This window comes from Lepidothrix coronata, unplaced genomic scaffold (genome assembly GCF_001604755.1).
Source record: "Lepidothrix coronata isolate B3197 unplaced genomic scaffold, Lepidothrix_coronata-1.0 Scaffold51, whole genome shotgun sequence".
NCBI classification, from domain to species: Eukaryota; Metazoa; Chordata; class Aves; order Passeriformes; family Pipridae; genus Lepidothrix; species Lepidothrix coronata.
The window spans coordinates 3,273,935-3,286,309 of record NW_016690231.1 but is presented as its reverse complement, the minus strand read 5'-3'; the positions used below and the strand labels follow the sequence as shown (position 1 = coordinate 3,286,309).

General features: G+C 43.9%; 1 protein-coding gene across 1 annotated transcript; it reads left to right on the top strand.

Annotated features, from left to right (window-relative positions):
• The first annotated feature begins 3,173 nt into the window (after positions 1-3,173).
• Positions 3,174-7,744, top strand: RAN (RAN, member RAS oncogene family). The gene is made up of 7 exons (XM_017815600.1): positions 3,174-3,287; positions 4,041-4,083; positions 4,994-5,078; positions 5,172-5,297; positions 6,297-6,484; positions 7,023-7,193; positions 7,304-7,744. The coding sequence occupies exons 2-7, from the start codon at positions 4,048-4,050 to the stop codon at positions 7,346-7,348; spliced, it is 651 nt and encodes a 216-aa protein (XP_017671089.1). The 5' UTR covers positions 3,174-3,287; positions 4,041-4,047; the 3' UTR covers positions 7,349-7,744.
• The last annotated feature ends 4,631 nt before the right edge of the window (positions 7,745-12,375 follow it).

Here is a 12,375-nt window from a genome sequence, read left to right as displayed (position 1 = left end):
TCTGTGATATATAGACTTTATCTTCTAGACTACACATTCAACAAATTCTAAAAGTGTTACTTTTGGAAACTGAGCATAATCCATGCATAATTTTCCTCATGTATTTAAAGCATTTCATTCCAGTGCTGGATAAGGAATTTAAAGATACCGAATTAGCAATGCAAGCTGTTTAAATGACAGTAAAATGCTGAAATTTTGTTTTCTGAAAAAAAATTAGATCTCCATATGTCTTTCATCATTGCCCTAGTAAATGCTTATTTTCTGAGAGTGTAGTTTCTTAATGAAACCCAGAGTCAAACATATTTTACTTGGTAAAAAAAATGACTAAAGCTTGTCTTTTGAATACATATTTTGATTGAATCTTGCTGCTGTGTGACCCATTTTACCTATCTATACTGAAAATGGCCTATTTCCTTAGAGCAATTTCCTGTGTTGCCTTGAACCCCAAGTGTGTGGAACCTCTGTTCCTGCCGGAGCTTGGATTCCAGGGGCATTTCCGCAATCACTGCTTTAACAGGGAAGTACAATTATGCTCCTTTTCATATGTTGTTTCCTTCATTTACAGTTCAAAAATTGTTTTCTTTCCTGCTAATGCAGCAGTTTTCTTCCAATATGCTGCTCAGCTCTGTGAGTGTTTATCCCCAGTACCACCTTTTTTTTGTACCATTCCCCATCCGCACCTTCAAACACTTGGTACCTGCTGCTTTTTACTTTGTATGTTTACTTGTGTCACAGTTGCTGAGTTTGTTCACAGTTGACCTGAGTCAAGATATAGGAAATGTAAAGACCTTTTAAGAGTAATTATTGTGCTGATTACCTACTGATCTCATGGGCTCTAAGCTTTTAGATAGTGATCTAACTGCTGATGAGTGCCTGGAAATGAACACTTACTTATATGTGATGATAAAACATGATAAAAACTAGATTCCACATAGTAATGTATCTTTGTGACAATGAAATAAGTATTTGCCAGGAGCTCAAATGCTGTCATGGGGAACTTTTAAATTATTCTAAATTAAAGTATTAGATAGTTTGCAGGGAAAAAGTAGTTCACTAATAAATTTGTAACAATATTGAGAAAGTCCTGAAGTACAGTGAGTGTTCTGTACTCAGTTACAGATTGCTTTTTTCCCCTCTGTGTTTGTATTCCTTAAATCTGCCAAACTCCACTAATGTGGCTCTATGGGCTCCTATTTATGAACACATGCCTATTTGTCAGGAAGAGAGGTGGAATTCACAAGGGTTTTATAAGGAAACCATTGTGCTGAGAGAAATTTAAGATGAGTTACATATTCTGAGAAAATAATCCTGACACCTAGAGGCGCTCAGCAAAAATGCTAAAAACCACACACACAAACCCAACTCATCCCAAAAAGGGAAGGCAAATTCAACATACTAGTGATTTTTCCAAGAAAATCTTATGCAACACTTGGCTAGGCATTACACTATCAAATAAAGCAAAAGTTACAGCACAGTTCAGCCACTCTTGTAAAACTTTGTTTGTATTTTGTGTCTATGTCTGTAGAAAAATAACAAGAAATAAGCTATGTTTGTATATATCACCTGTCATGAAATATTTTCTACGTTAATTCCATTCAGAGATGGGTAAAAAAAATATTTATTCTAGATTGGGGGGGCACCAACAGATGTTATGCAGGCTGCATAAAAGTAATTTAAGAATACTGGATTAAAAAAATCAGAGACCTTAAAAATCAGTGTGAACCCATGAACTTGGTATTTATAGACATATGCAAAACTGCGATGTTCTTTGAAAGTCAGTTTTCAAACAACTTTGTTCCACTGAAGTTTGAAGAGAGTTTTGAGAGCTTAGAGAACTACTCTAAATCCAGGGCTTACAGAACAACTTTTGCTTTCATTTGTGTCCTCTCAAGTGAAAGCATATCAGTTTATGTGAAGAATGGAAAATAATGGTCACAAGGTGCATTCAAGGAAAGCCTGTTTGACCGCAGCCCTTTTTACCTGAAAGTTCTTCAATTAAACTCTCCCACTGTTGAAAACCACTTTATTAAACCACACTGGAGGCAGTTTAGTAGTTTTTTTAAGTAACTACATGTCATATTTTAACTTTGTCTGCAGAGAGCGCATCACCAGCTGAGTGAAACGCCTCCTGGTGTGATTTTGATGATTAAACAGGGAGGCCTCTGGGTTCCCTGAGCAGCTCAGCCTCAAACCTCCCCAGGATGCTTGGGGTGCCCTCACAGCCAGGGGCTGCCCTGCTGCCCAGGGAGGAGCTGCCAAGGAACTGTTCCATGTGTCCTACGGGCTGCATCCCTCTGGAGGATGGGGAGGGACCTCCGGAGATGCACTTCAAGTGCTGTGTCCAGTTTTGGGCCCCTCACCTTAAAAAGGACTCAGGAGCTGGAGCATGTCCAGCAAAGGGCAGCAAGGCTTGTGGAAGGTCTAGAAAACTTGTTTTGTGATGAACAGCTGAGGTAGCTGGGTTTGTTTAATCTGGAGGAAGCTCAGGGGGGACTTTATCACTCTCTACAACTTGTGAAAGGGGGTCGTAGTGAGGTGTCCGTCTCTTCTACCGTTCCCTTTTCCGCCTCCCTCCTGATACATTGCTGTGTCCTGTGTTCCCTGTCGTACTTGATGCCAAGTACAGTGTGTTTGGTTTTATAGAGGAGAGGCTCACAAAACCTGCTGGAATATGGACCATGGGCTTGGTGGATTCTTTAAAAAGTTGTGCTCTCTCATCACAGCTTCACTCGGTAGCAGTGGGAAGGTTTCCAGATCAAGCACATAAGAGGACAAGAGGAAATGGCCTCAGGCTGAGAGGGGAGAGATTCGGATTTAATATTAGAAAAAATTCAATTATATATTGGAGAAACAAAAAAACTAAGAACATAAATTAGAAAAAAATTAGAAAAAATACTGTTCGGACAGTCATACATTGGAACTGGTAGTCAGACATTGGGCTGCCCAGAGAGCTGGTGGGGTCGCCCATCCCCGGAGCTGTTCGTGGATGCGGCGCTGGGTGACGTGGTTTAGTGTTTTAGGGGTTCCAGCGGCGGTGCGGGGCGGCCGGTGGGGCTGGATGCTCTCAAACGGTGACTCCGCCGCTCCGAGCCCCCCTCGCTCCCTCATGGCCGCGGCCCTTCCCCTCCTTCTCTCCCTCCCTCCCGCGCGCCGCGCACCACGTGACGCGCGGCCCCGCCCCCTCCCGCGGCCGCGCGGCGTCGCCGTCCGGGTATTTGAACGGCGCTTCCGCCATTTTCCCTGTGCCGGGCACGGAGCGACGGACGGGGGGAGACGCCTCGGGAGAGGTACCGGCCCCGGGACCGCCGGGCCCCGCTCCCGCGGGCACAGGGGCGAGTGCGGCCGCTCCCAGAAGCGCCGCCGCCGGGGTGGGAGGCGGAGGGGTGGCCGCCGTTAGCCCGCGGTGGGGATGGGCCGGGTGGCGGGGAGGCTGCACCTGAGGGAGCGTTGCGGCGCTCGCGGCGTGCGGCGGCTTTTTCGCCCCCTCGGTGGAAGAGCCGCGGCTCCGTCCGGGAGAAAAGGGCGGGCGGGCTGTGAGGGGAGGCGAGCGGGGCTCCCGCGGGCCCGAGCGCGAGTGGGGGGGAGGCGGCGCTGCTCAGTCATGGTGGCTCATGGCGGGGAGCGCGCCCGGTGCGGGCGGGAGGGAGGGCGGCCCGGCCGGGGCGGACCCCGCAGGACTCGCCGCGATCGGGCGGTAGATCCCGCTGAGGGGCGGGATGCCGGTGCTGGGAGGACTCCCCGCGCGGAGCGGGGCCGGGGCCGGGGCCGGCCGTGGCCCAGCCGCCCGTTCGGAGGCCGCGGCTCGGCCTCGCCTCGCTGGGGCCCGAGAGCCGCGGGGCGCCGGGGGCGGGCGGGCGGGCGGGAGGCGCCGCCGCCATTGCCGCGCGCGGTCCCGCCGCACGCGGGCGGGAGGCGCTTCCCGCCCGGGGCCGGGCCCGGAGCACGCGGAGCGCGCGGGTCGGGGAGGCGGTTTGGGAGCTGGAAACGGCCCCTTCCGGCCGGGCCCGCGGTGAGCTCACGCGCTGCCATTTCCCCTGCAGACCCAGCATGGCCGCCCAAGGAGAGCCCCAAGTGCAGTTTAAGGTAAGGGGGTGGTTGGCGGGCTGGGTTCTTTCTTTCGCCTTCAGGAGCGGAGTGGAACGAGCGACTCTCCAGTGCCGACGTGGACGGTAGGTTTGGTTTTGAAGGGCTGGTCTTCCCTTAATGGTGCGTTGTAGCATTGTAGTACTGCATTCGGCTTGTACAAAAAGAGTCTGTTGCGCTGTGTCAGTCTGATGGCTTTGTAGTTTAGTGTAATAAATGTTAATGAATCTTTGCCTGTACAATGATTTTTAAATTTCAGAAGCAGGGTTCACTACAAAAAGCGCTTGAGGTGAATGAGTATAGTCTGCTTTCTATTCTGTACTAATTGTTCAGGGAAGAAAACTTAAAATGTTCCAGAAGAGCATCTTCTGGTGTTTTTTGTGGCTGGTGGGTTGGGTTTTTTTTGTTATCTTAACAGCCTGAAGTTCTGAAGACAGCTTCATGAAGGTTGTTACTTGTATTTCCTGCGATGCATGGCTGGAGTATTCCAGTTGTTAGTAGTGCAGATGTTGGTGGGTTGTTGTGGGTTTTTATTATTTTTCTTTTTTTTTTAATTGTAAGGTAACAATGGGTTTTTCCAGTAGGTGTTTAAATTGTTTCCTCTCTAAATCCGGTCACATTCAAGTTGAAAGTTCCAAGTATCATTTAGTCACTTTTAGTAGTTTAGTGGAAACAGTGCATTGTAGTTTTCACCTACAGGGACTAAGTAAGACTGATTAGAGTTGCAGCATGATGGGCTTAACAAATTGGTTCCCAGTTCAGGGATTTGCTTCATGGGAAATTCAACCTTTTCTTTTTTATGATCGTGTAGTACTGAGGTCCTTGTAGTAATAATTAGCATTTGTGCTAAAATGACTGATAAACGTCTCAAAGTGTATTGCTCTGACTTATTTCCTTTATCTACCAACAGCTTGTCCTGGTTGGTGATGGTGGCACTGGTAAAACAACGTTTGTAAAACGTCATTTGACTGGTGAATTTGAAAAGAAGTATGTAGGTATGTCCAAGGAAACGTTTGAGATCTGCTGTGTCACAAATGGAAGTGCAGTCCCTGACTTGCTAAGTGTACTGCTTTTTGTTATTTCCGTAGCAACGCTGGGTGTTGAAGTTCATCCCCTGGTGTTCCATACTAACAGAGGCCCTATTAAATTTAATGTATGGGACACAGCTGGGCAGGAGAAGTTTGGTGGCCTGCGTGATGGCTATTACATTCAAGGTAAGATGTGTGTTTGTGTGGGAGTATTCTCTCCCTCTTACAGTTCACTCCTTCATTCTGTTCATGTGGACCAGTCTGGAAGCTGTCAGTGTGGCTTGCAGTGAGGGGCTGGGTTAGCAGTCTTCACACTCTTGATGTAACTAGGATAATTTTTGTTTCGAAAGGCAACTTGAGTGAACGTGGGAACACGCCAAGATTGTGTTTCAGTGTGCTGTTGTGGGCTTTGGTGTTAATGAAAGTGCACCTTTAATGACTAGATACTGCTGGTGAAATGTGGTGGTTAAGAGGTGAAAGTGTTGAAGTTGAAACTTCATTTAGTACAGATTTATACGTGTACTGCTGTACTGTGCTAAGGAAAAGACTTGGAACACAGAAAGATTTTTAGATGCAGTGAGGAAGCTGAACGTCATGCTAGAATTTACTTTTCTGAACAAGTATGGTAGCATTCCTTACTTCTGCTTGGCAAAGATTTGTCCTATGTGTACTTCACCTGCATATCTTTAAAATTTTATAAGATATTATTAGAGTTTGACATTGCTTTTCCTTTTAAAGTATCGGGATGAAGTCAAGCCCCCATGTTCTTTGAGAAACTGCTCTGGACAAGGGCATCCTGAGATGTGGACCACAAGCTCTCAAACCTACCTCAAAGCCTCATTAGGTTGTCTGAGATTAGTGAAATAGGTGTTGACTAATTTCTTGTGTAAATCCAAGTTCTGTCATCTTACATATTCTCCTATGATGCAACACCACGTACCTCAGAAGTGGGGCCGAGTTGGTAAAACCAGCTGGGGCGGGAGGTGACGTGGTCATGGCCCAAGTTCTGTGGACTTGTGCATTGAACTCATTCACAGAACAGGGGGTGTCAGAACTGTGACACCGAGAGGGAAAAGATAATGCAGATGCTTAACCCTAGTGTGGGATCTCTGAGGATCCCTCTTCTCTGTCCCGTCGTGACAGAGTGATCGCTCCTGATGTAACCGGACTGTTGTTCTCTTGCAGCTCAGTGTGCCATCATAATGTTTGATGTAACATCAAGAGTTACTTACAAGAATGTACCTAATTGGCACAGAGATCTGGTACGAGTATGTGAAAATATCCCTATAGTGTTGTGTGGCAACAAAGTGGATATTAAGGACAGAAAAGTCAAGGCAAAATCCATTGTCTTCCATAGGAAGAAGAATCTCCAGGTAAGTTGGTATGAGTTTGTAGGAACCAGATTGGTTGGGTCTGTTGAGTGCAGTTGGGTTCTAGAGAGTAATCGAGTGCTCTGCCTTTGTCACTACAGGCAGCTTCACATCTCTTGGCTGTTTGAACCAAACCTCAGGAAAAGGGGAAATGATGGTGTTAAAGATGATCATCACTGGCCTTGAGCAGGAGCTGTGATGTTCTTAAAGAGCTTGTGTGCAATTGGCTTTCACTGCTCAGAATCTCATCTGATGACAGAAGGGAGACTGAAGTAGATCAAGTCACAGGAAAAAGATAGAGGCACTATTGCCTCCTGAAGGTTCCATCTTTTAAAAGATGCAATGCCTTTTAGTTACCAGTTTCTGCCTGAAACTGTTTCTAGACACTTAGATCATACTGTTTATGGAAGTGCAAACAGAAGTCATGCAGTCAAAAAAAGTAAGGTAAAAGTAGAGTTGACTATGTGTGTGTTAATCTTGGTATGGCCTAAGTATTAGTCAGAGGGGTTTCTTAATAATGTATAATGTGTCCTTTTTTCAGTATTATGACATTTCAGCTAAGAGTAACTACAACTTTGAGAAGCCTTTCCTGTGGCTTGCTAGAAAGCTAATTGGAGATCCTAACTTGGAGTTTGTGGCCATGCCTGCGCTTGCACCACCTGAAGTTGTCATGGACCCAGCACTGGCAGCACAGTATGAGCAAGACTTACAGGTCAGTGAGAAAGGGCACAGAGGTAGAACTGTTGCCTGATAACTGGTGTTCAGACTCCCGGGGCAAAGAACTGAAGAATAGTTCTTAAGTGTAACTTCTCTTTGTTCCAGATTGCTCAGACCACTGCACTGCCAGATGAAGATGATGACCTGTGAGGGATGAAGCTGGAGCCCAGCGTCAGAAGTCTAGTTTTATAGGCAACTGTCCTGTGATGTCAGTGGTGCAGCGTGTTTGCCACTTTATTATCTAGCTGAGCAGAACATGTGCTTAATCTTTGGGATGCTGAAAGAGATGAATGGGCTTCGGAGTGAATGTGGCAGTTTAAAAAAAAAAAAAAAAAAAAAAAAAAAAAACAAAAATGAAAAAAAAACCCAAAACAAACTTCATATTTTGGACCTGCATATTTAGCTGTTTTATGGACTGCAATTACTTCCCCTTTTGAGTTTCAAATATAAGACTGCTGCAGTCACATCAGAGTGTTAAGTGGAAAATCCTGTTTCTGTCATTCCCATTCTTTTTTGTTTAGATAATAAAGTTGTATTTCAAGTATCTCTAAGCAAGTGAACTTTCATGCATTGTTAGGAAAACTCTTTCAAAGTGTCTTCTGTTCTTCAGTTGAGGCTAATACTTGGTTGTCTACTGCATTTCTCAGTCTCTGTTTTCCTTCCTGCTTCTTGTATTATGCTCCTCTTGCTAAATCAGAGCTAACAGTTAACCTTTCCTTTATTTCTTGATGCATATAACTGAAGCATCTGAGGAAAGCTGAACTAACTGCCAGGCAAAACTAAAGCAGTGAGCACTTGTCTGGTGTGACTGGATCAGCATTCCCAGCAAATGGGAATGTCCGTGGTCTGCAGGGTGTCTCGAGAGCAAAGTGTGTGGTTCAGCTTGAATGTGCTACAATTAGATACAGTCTCAACTCTCACTGTTACTATGTTCTACAAGCTACCTTCAGAGCTCTGTATTTTTGGCAGCCAGAAGCAAATGGCATCCGGGTCTCTTAGGTGACTTAAGCTGTGTTTTTGCATGGAACATCATTCAGTAGAGCTATAGCTGGCTAAACAAACTCTAAGCATCTTAAAATTCACTAACTAGAAAACAACCGTGGTTTGAGCTAAAAAGCTCTTGCCTACAAAACTGTATTAACTAAAGCCATGTTGATTTAAATATCTAGACTTTACTGTAACTGCACCAAGTTCTTAATTTGAAACTGGCTTATTACAGCACAAATGGTGGAAAATGTCAACTTTTAACACTACCTTGTAGACATGAATCTTGGTCAATATTAGTACTGCTAGTAAACAAGACTAAGTTACCATTTTTTCAGTAGTGTTTGAGTACATGAAGCCTTGAACTCTTCAGTTTTGTATTTTTGGTTTCTTAATAAAGTGGAGCATTTCATTTATTCCTTTTAACTTGCATGTTTGTGTACATAACTCTTACTTGAATATTTAACTTTTGCAACCTGGTAGCAAAAAGTGTGGACTGCAGTTATTACTTGTGCAACACTGCTGGAAAGGAATCTTTTTAAGTTAGTTCAAGGTGGAGTTCTGTGGGTTTGGACTTGTTCTTTGGTTTTGGTGGGGTTTTTTTTGGTTTTTTTTTTTAGCTAGTCAGTCAGAAGCTGAGTTGTGTGTGTTTAGGACCTGAACCTCATTGTTGATGAAAATGAGGAATGTTGTACATGTGGTGTTTGTAAAGGGACAAAGATTCAATGTTTTGCTGAATTGCTGCATCATCTTGCTTTAACTTCATGTTGTAGGTTCTTGCCTGTAGTGTTACTAATTACCTGTGCATATCTTGGTTAATCCTGCTGGCTTGGCTGCTGCTGCTTTACTAGGTGTGGTAGCTTTTTTTGTCTTCAAGCTGTCTCACTTCTGGAAATGTACTGCTTAAAAACACAAAATAGAAAACTTCGGTAGTGCCTCAGCATTGATATGCTTTAAGAAGAAAAACCAGCAGCACTGAAGTTACATTTTTATTGTTTCATAGTGTGTATGTGGTGTTATTTTTACAACTCACCTGCTTAACACAGGGACTGCCCTTAGCATGAATTCCTACGGAACAACTGGAAAGGTGAAATAGCTGTTAAAGTCTGGTACAACTGCTGGGAGCTTTAATCTTCAGGGCTACTCTCAAGTCCAGAAAAATTCAGGTCTGATGTAGCCAGGAATGCTCATCCTGCTGTAAAGGAGTCTTTTCAACTTGCAACTTGGGAGTGGAGTTAAGCCCACTTGCAGCATTATCCTTTTTATCTTTAGTCCCTGGTAATTGTTGATTATAGATAATGCAGGTAGCCTTAAATGCACGTGCAGATTGCTCAGTTGAAGTTCCTTAACTATCACCCTTCTAAGGAAGTTTTCGCTTGGGTTTAGGCAATTCAAAATTTTACCTATTAAGTAACGAGGAAAATAAAACTTGTGTTCTGAGAACCTCTACTATACAGTCACATGAGCCTGTTGGAGCTCTACCAGTGGCAGGACTGAAGGATGAGTGGAAATCCTTGGGATACCTGCTGTGTTGCACTTGATTGCCTGACTGTTGAGTCAGTTAATTGTAGGAGTTTTTGTATTCCTACACCGGGTGAGTTTTTTCACAATAAAACCTCTGCTTTCAGATTGGTTTTAGGGAACTTGTCAGTACAGACCGTGCTCAGCTGGAACTCAGAAGCTGGAAGTGGTGCTGGGCCGTTTACTGTTCCTGGTTCTGTGACCCTCTCAGGCCCATGGTGTGACTGTTGGGGATGGTCCTGTGCAGGGCTAAGGGTTGGACTCCATGATCCTTGTGGGTCTTTGCCAACTCAGCATATTCCATGTGATACAAAGCTGGGAGTTCTCAAGCCCAGGGGGTTGTATCAGAAGAGTAGTCAGAGCACTAGAGAACGTGCAAAACAGTTAAGGCAAAGGCATCAATTCGGGAAACTGGCAGAGGAAATGTGCTGGTTACTGAACCTTGAAATGAAGGAGAGTTAAAGTCCTCCTTAGGAACACCAGGGGTGCCCTTGGATCTCAGGATTCCAGCACGGAATCTTTTTTTTTTTTTTAGAGACGCTGGGGGACACTGCTGCACTGGAAATCAGTGTGCTGGGAGGGCTGGAGTCGAGTTACAAGGCAACAAACTTTGTCTTTTCCCTGTAGAAATTGGTTTGTTGTGTTGCTCGTACAGTCTGAGTCTAAACCAATGGAGAGACCTGTGCTGAGATAAATTTCTGCCCTCACCTTCCTGAAACAGTTTGCGCAGTTTGAAGCCAATTCTTTTCCTGCTCTGGACTGGAGGTACTGGTCACTTCCTCACCTGAGTTTTGGCAAGCTGGTTGGCCCTCTTAAGCCAGGAGTGATGGCAATATCCTACAGGTAACTGAGACACTAAACCTGCACCTTTGATCAGTCTGTTTTCACCAGGCTGTGTTAATTTACAGCCTGGCTTTGTGTGTATGTGTTGACTTTTGGGCTGAGCTGAAAAGTTTGCCTTTAAGGATCTATTTTTGAGTACAAGCTGCTGTATGAGCATCCTGTGAAGGAGTTCTTGGTCATCTCTGCCAGTGGCCAAGGTTGGAGACACTTTGAGCTGAGAACTTGTGTTGGGAGAACATGAATGACTGTGCTTGTCCCAGCCAGGAGCTTTTTTGGATAACAGACTTAGTGGGACTTACTGATGAGCCCAAACCATAGTGTCCTTATTTATTCAATAATCATAGGAATGTTGACACATAAAACATATTATTTATGCTCTAGCACAGCCTAAACCTTGGGTTACAGATTTGAGTGTACAAGGCAAACACTTTTAATTGGGTTGTGTGGGTAATTATCTTCTAGTTCACAGAGTGAACAGAATGTTCAGTGAGTAAATGACACTTCCCCCAAATTCCAGTGTTCCACAAGCTGCACCACTGAAACAGGCCATTGTTCATATTAGGGCACTAGTTCAGTATAGGAATAGGCTGCTTGATTTTTATTTTTATTTTGAATGGTAAAGTGTTTGTCTGTTTTGCTGTGATCCTGGAATTCTGTGATTAAAAGAATCAAGTTCCCATATTTCTACTTCCTTGAAGGTAAAAAAATTGAGACAATGAGGACAAGTATCTTCAATAATATTATAAAATTTCATATTTTTGTAGTAACATTAACAGAAATTTTAATGTTTGATCCACTATCTCTGAAATCATGGGTTTAATATCTTTAGTGGAAGCATTCAAAATTGAATGTTACCAATATAGTTCCAGGTTACTAGGAGGCAATGGCAGGTTACTTGCAGTTGCCTGTTTCCATGAAGAGATTTTATGAACAAAGACTGAAAAGGGCAACTAAACCAAAAACTAACTGCAAAGTAAATGGTCATAAACAAGGAGCTCCTAAAGTTGTGGTGATCAATAACATCTAAGGAAACATTACCCAGTGTCCTTCCTCCTGTGATTGTTGGAGACAAAGCCACTGATGATACTCTGGAAGCATCAGGAGCTTTCATGATGCAGCTATTTAAGTCTTCTGTACAAAGTGTTAAGCCAAAGACAGCAAATCAAGTGGTTAACAAATGGTCCTTGTTTGTGTTGAACTTCTTTTTCAGTAAGAGTTTGCAGGTAAGAGTACTGCAGTCTGATTGCCCAGTAGTGATTATTACAATTCCCATTGCTCCTGCTGTATAAGCTTTTCACTGCACAAAACCAGTGATGACCTTTTCCCAACTTGGTGGCTTTCAAAAATAGTACTGGTGGGGAGCAGTGTCTCAGACTTTTTGAATTGATTACATCATTAAAAAAACCATCAAAATTGTGAAAATTTCTGAGTCTTGTTGGTGGGTTTGCAGGGCAAGTATTTAGGGAAAGAGGTCAAGCCACAGAAGTTTGTTGCATTTGGAAATTAAAAGGTGGGTTGTAACTAACACAAAATCTGCAATTTTTGGTGTTACTAGTTGTCTTTTGATTCTGGATGTAGGATTTTTACTTCTTACTTGTACCTGCGTGCTTTGTTTTGTTTGAATACCTAAACTGAGGCCTAGTTATAAAACTTCCTTCAAACTGTAGCAGACGAGTTCAGTAATTCTGCAAAGTTTACGTGTAAAAGAGCTGTCTGAGACACACCACCTGCCAGTCAGAAGTGCAGTTTCTCCCAGCTGATGCGAGCCTTAAACCAAGTGAGAGCCGTTCTTAGCTCACCAACTGAACAGTTCTGATATTGCTTTACAA